The 7,897-nt window shown below is 44.5% G+C and overlaps 1 protein-coding gene across 1 annotated transcript; it reads right to left on the bottom strand.

Moving 5' to 3' along the window:
- Positions 1-26: 26 nt before the first annotated feature.
- Positions 27-7,880, bottom strand: ERI2 (ERI1 exoribonuclease family member 2). Its single transcript, XM_048494698.1, has 9 exons — positions 7,772-7,880; positions 7,142-7,209; positions 6,969-7,052; positions 6,382-6,509; positions 5,783-5,939; positions 4,589-4,689; positions 2,621-2,702; positions 2,024-2,112; positions 27-1,818 (listed from the first exon to the last, which is right to left on the bottom strand). Exons 1-9 carry the CDS (start codon positions 7,792-7,794, stop codon positions 538-540), a joined length of 2,013 nt encoding a protein of 670 aa, XP_048350655.1. The 5' UTR covers positions 7,795-7,880; the 3' UTR covers positions 27-537.
- Between the last annotated feature and the right edge of the window lie 17 nt (positions 7,881-7,897).

The following is a 7,897-nucleotide window of genomic DNA, read 5'->3' on the forward strand; positions in this document are numbered from 1 at the left end:
GCTGGAGGGGAAAAGCCAACTGAGGGTTAATTTGTAAAGCACCAAGTTTTTATTTCATTCTATTAATAAAGGACTAAAAAAAATTTAAAGGTTAAAACCATGATGGCTACTTTGTACATAATTTATGAAGGCAGAAACAGGGCTAAAGCCCCATGGTTCAGCTCTTTAAATCCACAATGGGTGCATGGCTCCAGTTATCTAACAATGTCAGCTGTACAAGTCATAAAAAGGATCACACAGGTCGTAAGCTCGGATTGTATGAAAAATAAATACACTGCAATAGGAAACCCAGGAACTTTCTTTGTTCCAATTAACCCTGATCACAGAGTCCAACCCCTCCAGAGTCTGGAATGTTTAAATGTCTATTCCACTCTGGTTCATCCTTCTCCCTTTGATTCTTGTAGCTTCGCACCATCAGCTTCCTAAAACATTTCCCAGACAACCTGTGGGACAATTATGCCCCTGGGGAACCAAATTTAGCAACCTCCCAACTTGCAGGCGCACACACAGTAAGCGAGGCCAACTGTGGATGCATTGTCACGTTCGCATAGAAGGTCGGAGACCCAGACATTTCTTTTGAATGTTTCCCGATGAATGCAAAGTTGTCCCAGGGGATGGTAGCCCGACAGGGCTGAAGGGAGAGGAAGGAAGCGTGCATTTATCTTTTAGAAGCGTATGCTCCCATTTGAAATAGCCACAACTCTTTCGGTTCCCTTCCTGCTTTCCCACTGGGCAGCTAAAGAACGCTTTACCATGATTGGGGCCCCCCTTGGATACCTGGAGCCTTCTAGCTCTCCGACCACATTTGCATAAAGGCGGGGTCACTTTCCCATTTTCGGTGAACCTGAAAGATCGGTTTTGATTGCTGGAAGAGTTTAAGATGCCGCAAGGCACTGGACGCGATACTGAGCGCCTGAAAGGGTTAATGGATGGTGCATCTTTGTCTTTGTATATGTCAAAGGGTGGCTTTTTTCCTGGAGGAGCAGGCGGTGGACTGGACGGCTTCCTCTTCAGAGCTTCAGAAGCAGACATCAGGCAGTCTCCATTTGATGACATGGAAGCTGTGTTGGTCTTTGCAGCGGGGAGTTTAAAAACAGAAGCGTTGGAAGACTTGCTTGGAGCTGTGCCTTTGCGATAAATCGTAGTATTTGGACTTTTGTACACAACAGACTCAGAGAGTTCCTCGTTCAGAGTCATTTCAGGAGCCCCTTCGGATTGCAAATTGCTCACGTCTGACTCGCTCGCATCTGTTCTTTCTCCGGAGACCGGTGAACTCCCAATGCCCGAGTGGTCCTCCAACAGTAGGCCTTCTGAACTCTGGTCAGATTCTGGTATCAATGGGAAATCCTCCCAGTCGGCCAGCATGGACAGACAATCAGAAGTAGTCCCAATGTCCATATCGGAATCATTGATGGAAGAAAGCGTAGTGGACACCAGCACCAGCCCTGCGTTCTGTGCCGGGGCACTGGCCATCAGATGCCTGTTGCTTAGTCCACTCTGGATGCTAAAAGAGGACGGCTGAAGACAGCCAATAGGGGAATGGAGTCGGCCAGCAGGCGGAGTCAAATAACTTGGAACGCTGCCGCAGCCAGCGGTTTTGGACCCATTTCTTGACAAAATTGGGATGCTTCCATACAAACACACTGGTGCGTACTCCGGTTGTTCTTCTCCAGTGTCATTTTTAATTGACGAGGTGCTTTCACAGTCCCCGTTTTTACCCAACCCCGATGTTTTTGCACTGTTGCTGCTCCCCAAGGGGCTGGCCTCGGTAGGCTTTGCATTCAAAAATCTGGCAATAGAGTTCTTTCCTGGAGGTGCCTAAAGATTCCATAAACACATGAATAGGTTTTTTAAAGGGAGGGGAACTACAGAAACAGAGAGGCTAGGACAAGCAAGAAACATCTGCCTCGGAATCCTTCACATCGGTATCAAGATCAGAGCATTGAAGTTTGTTCTTTCAGCAAAGTCCTCACTCAGTCTGTGCTCTTCGAGGACAGGCGCCAAGAAGAAAGAAACCACTAACCTTATGCAAAGATTTAGTGATTTTCATCACGCATCCATCGCGGATCATCCGCCAGGCAAGGTGAGCCGTGTTCCGAGAATCATCCAGCCCTTCAGAAAACCAGGGATCGTATGGTTGTAAATGTCCACGTACATTAAGCAAGAGAAGGTAAAACATGGCCTAAACCTGGCCTGACACAAGGATTTTCACAAAATCGATTCAGAATTGTTAATCAGTGTCACACTGTCTGCCTCAGTAAATTAAACGCCACATGGGCCGACAGTTCCATTTCCCGCTCCCTCAACCAATTTTCAAAGAGTACAGGGTGACAAGAGCACAAATTCGACAAGAGAGCACATACTTTCCATGTGGAAGGTCATAGGTACCACCAAAGGCCCTGCTAGTTAAAAAGGGATCTCGAGCGGCAGTGAGCCGAAGAAACATTTCCTTGGTAGGCTATCCATTACCTGTGCTATCCTATCCCTACCTGCTCCATATACCTTAGCTTATTTTGTTCAAAGCTGGAAAAACCCAACAGGTGTTGTCTACCAGAAATGGTTGCAGAGGATTCAAAATAAGTTTCTCAGCTGTCCCAGAAACAGGAAAAACAACACTCACCAGAATGCTCCCGTCCTGCAAATACGATCCCCAAGTCCTGCAGAGCGCCGTTTAATCCTTGGGGCCTCCTTGAATAAAAGAGCTAGAAGGAGATAAATGCAATTGCTAGCTTGGTTGCTGTGCTCTTCATTTTGATAACTGCATAGCAGTGTTAACATCTCAGATATTAAAAGGTTTTTAGAAGAAGAAGAAGAAGAAGAAGAAGAAGAAGAAGAAGAAGAAGAAGAAGAAGAAGAAGAAGAAGAAGAAGAAGAAGAAGAAGAAGAAGAAGAAGAGTTTGGATTTATATCCCCCTTTCTCTCCTGTAGGAGACTCAAAGGGGCTTACAATCTCCTTTCCCTTCCCCCCTCACAACAAACACCCTGTGAGGTGGGTGGGGCTGAGAGAGCTCCAAGAAGCTGTGACTAGCCCAAGGTCACCCAGCTGGCATGTGTGGGAGTGTACAGGCTAATCTGAATTCCTCAGATAAGCCTCCACAACGCAAGAGGCAGAGCTGGGAATCAAACCCGGTTCCTCCAGATCAGAGTGCACCTGCTCTTAGCCACTACGCCACTGCTGCTCCTGGTCTTTAATTGTACGATATTCCCCCCGCCAAATGGTTTACAATTAAAATGCTTAATTAAAACTATGAACTTTCGTTCTGCTGTTCCCCAGCTCTCCCAGAACCAAGATTCTGGGGAGATCAATAGTTGCAGTTAGAGGGACAGGCAAAAAGGGTTAGTTCCTTTTCTGTTAGGGTTAGAGGGACAGGCAAAAAGGATTAGTTCTGACAAGAATGCCTTCCATTCACGAACAATTACATTGGTGTTCAAAGCACCATCATCACAAATAAAGCTCAGTTAAAACAGACAGAAAAAATGAGGGTGGGAGGGGGAGAAGTCAACCAGCAGATAACCCCCCCTCCCAGCCCAAAACCTTTCTAACCAGTGTTGGTAATTAAATTTATATACCGCCCTCCCCCGAAAGGCTCAGGCCGGTGAACAACAACATAATATAGCATCAATAAACATCACAACAGTAATAATCATAATATCAAGTAGCAACAGCAATAAACAATATTTCAAATATCAGCGATTATGATACAACAAAATACAGCATCAATAAATATAGCAACAACAATCAAACATCAAGCAGTAACAATAACAGCATTATAAAACAGCATTACGAGCAACAATAAACGTAACATAACATTATAAACAACAAACATCAGTAGCAATATATAAGAAATAAAACAATACAGCAATGAATAAACAATAAACAAATGAGATGAGTTAAACATTGCATCTTAGATGGCGACTATATACGAACTTATTATTAAACTTCTGGACATATTAAACCTAACGGTAACCCTTACAATAATAGCAGCAATTAACTAACAAACTTTACTAACTTAATAACAGCGTCTATTCTAAACACAATACAGTCCCCAACAATATACCCAAAAGGAGTTAACTAACCTAACCCTCCCTCTACATTCCTAATGTTTTTAAAAGCCAAGAGAATTCCCGCACTGTGGTGTTGCCCATAAGAAAGCTTAGGTCACAAAAAGAATTAAAGACAGTCAGAATAACCATCTGACTGCTATGCTACTGCTGCGGCTCAATTATCAGCAGTAAAGGAATACACACATTAAGAGATGCTTAACGCAGTAGTGTGTTTAACATGCAAAAAGCAGAACATGTACTAAAGAAGGTCCACAGGCAGTGCCAACCCAGCAAGGTTATGCAAACTATCAGTGGAAGAATACACTGCAGGAACAGCAACATGGTAAAAAGCCAAGCTGAGAGAAAGAATGACAAAAGATACCTAGCAACCCATGCCTTTTCTCTAAAAATGTTATCTAATTAAAGCATGGCTAGTTTCTTGAGGGGCAGAGGGGCTTCATTTGGAAATACATTTGGGTGGTAGAGAATGGGTCATTGGCTTTCTTTTGCAGATCTGTGTTTCCCACTCCACTGGTGCTCCTACCTTGTACGTGGCCCTGAGGTCGATCCAGGAGTGTAAAATCTCTGGCTGACGCAACTGCTTCCTTTTGCATTCATATTGCAAGCAAACCCCCAGATCCCAGTCTGAATAAGAAACAGAGAAACGTTGCCGTCGATGTTTCATACTTTGCTCCCACAGCAGTCAAATGGGGTTCATTTTGGTAGCCTGCATGCTGCACCAATTCAGGCATCCACCCGCTCGGAGCCCCTGTGGCTTTTGCAGAGTGCAATGTTCACATTTTTAATTGGTTTCTCTTTTTGAGAGGCAGATGCTGACTGACATCTCCCTGATGGCCTTTCTTAGGCCAAAGCCTCTGGCAGAGAGCCCCTTGTGGTGAAGGAATATTGTTATGCCGGCAAAAAAATGCTGGAGTGGTAGGATATAACCCATTATTGTCTGTGTGTATACGCGTATGTGGTTTTTTTTTTAGTTTGCTTGTTTTGCTGCTGCCGAGTCACATCTGACTTATGGAAACTCCTATTAGGGGTTTTCAAGGCAAGAGATGTTCAGAGATGGTTTGCCACTGCCCGAGCAGTGGCGTAGGAGGTTAAGAGTTCACGTATCTAATCTGGAGGAACCGGGTTTGACTCCCAGCTCTGCCGCCTGAGCTGTGGAGGCTTCTCTGGGGAATTCAGATTAGCCTGTGCACTCCCACACACGCCAGCTGGGTGACCTTGGGCTAGTCACAGCTTCTCAGAGCTCTCTCGGCCCCACCTACCTCACAGGGTGTTTGTTGTGAGGGGGGAAGGGCAAGGAGATTGTAAGCCCCTTTGAGTCTCCTGCAGGAGAGAAAGGGGGGATATAAATCCAAACTCTTCTTCTGCCTGCCCAAGCCTCATGACTCCGGTCAACTACTGAACCTCACCTCACCAAAAGATAGAAGCTCCATTGTGAGCAAATAGTCCTCTTCTTCCTGTGGAATGCTCTGCGGTGGACATGGCTCTTCAGGAGCAGACCTAAAAATGGAGCATTCCACAAGAAGTATTTGGCCACAACGGAGCTTCTGTCTTTCGGCGAGACAAGAACCCCACAATGCTATTAGTTCGTTCTTCTCTGCATCAGGCTGAGTGATAAAAAGTGCTATTACGTTTAATAGGCCCTGGGTTTTGGGAGAAGAAATTTGATTTTTTTAAAATAAACCCCCACCAAATTTATTTTGAAAGTACTGCAAATTACCTGACCAGGTAACAAATGCACATAGTTTCCCTTCAGAAGCAGCAACATTTGGAAGAGCTGAATCAAAAATTATTTTCTTCTCCTTTTGTATCTTCTGAATCCATTTAGAAAACTGAGACAGGCATATAGGCAGAGGGACTCCTTCATCGACTTGATTCTTAACACAAGAGAACAAGAGGCCTTTAAGTTTTAGAGAGAAGGTTCTTTTTTACCTGCAGTACTACCCAGTCTTGAAAATATTGGCGGTTTCCCCACTTTTAAAATGACCTCCGTTTTGTCTGGTCCAGGACCTTTTTAGCCCGAGGGTCGTGTTCCCGGGCTTCCCCACTGCCCCACACCCTGCGCAGGGTCATCAAAAGGCGCCGTTTTGAGCAGCGCCAGAATGACCCGTGCTGAGGGGGTGCAAGAGCAGCAGAGTCGGGGCGGCTGCGTTGTAGCCGCCCCTGTAGTGGGGAGTGCAGTTGGACCCCGCGCTACTCGGCGAGAGTAGCGCACAGCAAACAGTGAGTGGGGAAAAGGCCATTGTTATTCACTAAATCCAACTTAATTCAAAATCAAATTTTTGCTGTTCTAACAAACAGAATCAAAACTGTTCTTACCTGTGTGATACCTGTTAGCTCCGTGCAAAATTCAGAGAGAACTGGATGTTCCTGAGGTTGGACGTACATATGGAATTCAGACTCAATCTTTCCATTTGTGGTGTTTAATAAAACGGCTGGAAATTCAACTGGGAGAAAAGCATATTGTCATAAACACTTCCATTTTACCTTAAGCATTAAGCTAAGGCTCAGTTTAACAGAGAGGTTTGCAAGTCTTTTGATCTAAATAGTTTTCAGTATTGAGAACAATTTTACTACGGTAGTATCCCATGTTGTGGAAAAACATGGCATCTAGTATGTAGTATTTCATGAATGCACAGAAGTCCTGCAAAGCTTGGGACTGCAGGCACAAATGCAGACTGCTTTGAATGGGCTGATGAACTACAAGACACAATCAGAGAGAATTATCTTGAAAACAGCTCCACTGATCATTCCAGCACATCAAATATAAAGGCACAAATATCATAGTAGCTAAAATAGTAGTCAATAAAAACAAACAAACTGCACAAATAATCTTTGAACAGACTCATTTTTAATTCTCCAGTTTGTCCAGAAACAATCCTTCCGAAGAGTCAACCTCCACTTACTTATTTCTTGGCTGTAATGCTTTCTCCCGTCTCTCCAGCACGTAGACTCAAAATCAATGATGATTAAGTAGCCGAACACCTGCCCTGCAGCACAAAAGGAACTGCATGACGCTTCTGTCAGAAACAGCAGGAGTGTTTAAACATTCACCTTGTGAAACAGATGTGGCACTCACTCAGTTTAGATCTGTGACTCTGACCATCAGGTGACGATTTGGAACTTCTTCTAAGAATTCCAAGCTGCCTGTGAGGCAAATACATAATAGTCAAAATTCTAGTCCTCATTGTGACAAAAGAACAGACTTTTACACATAAAGCAAGGTTGTTTCCAATAAATGTAACCTATAGGTTCATAAGGCTGCATTAAACACAGTGAAGAATCCACATGGGGACATTTTATACATCTACCTTTCTTGTGGAAATCAGGGATTATGGTACATTTCTGAAGCATGCAAGACAAGGGATTTAGCCACTGTCTCATGACAAAACTAATTTGGATCTCACTGAGAGAGCAAAGTGGCATCCGACATTTTCGTTATTTATTGTTGTTGTTGTTGTTATTGATTGCTTATATTATTTTATTACTTATTTATTGACTCTGCCCATAGGCAGCTCTTCTCCTCAAGGTGGCTTACAACAGTCACGACATATACAATAAAACCCGCCACTATCTGCAACCTTCGCTTTAATCAAACAAACAAATGTAAAAAAAAAACCCACCCTCCTTCCTTCTACCTGAACACTATTACAAAACTCCCTGCTACCCAACAGGTAGAGAAGGCATGAGACCCTCCACTAGGCCTCACCTGGCTAGCCGTTTGGTCGCCATAGTGACGGCTCCCCTCAGCGCCTCGCGATGCCCTGGCCCCGCCCACCCCTGTCAACCAGCCACTCCGTCCATTTCAAACCTCCCGCCGGGCCTGGACACCCCG

This window comes from Sphaerodactylus townsendi, linkage group LG04 (genome assembly GCF_021028975.2).
Source record: "Sphaerodactylus townsendi isolate TG3544 linkage group LG04, MPM_Stown_v2.3, whole genome shotgun sequence".
NCBI lineage: Eukaryota > Metazoa > Chordata > Lepidosauria > Squamata > Sphaerodactylidae > Sphaerodactylus > Sphaerodactylus townsendi.

Coding starts and splice junctions, on each gene's coding strand:
- ERI2 (XM_048494698.1), bottom strand. CDS start 7,794: ATGGCGACCAAACGGCTAGCCAG. Junction 4,690..5,782: donor TGCATTTGTTACCTGGTCAG/GTAATTTGCAGT, acceptor TTTCTTATTCAG/ACTGGGATCTGGGGGTTTGC. Junction 2,113..2,620: donor TGCAGGACGGGAGCATTCTG/GTGAGTGTTGTT, acceptor GGTTTTCTGAAG/GGCTGGATGATTCTCGGAAC.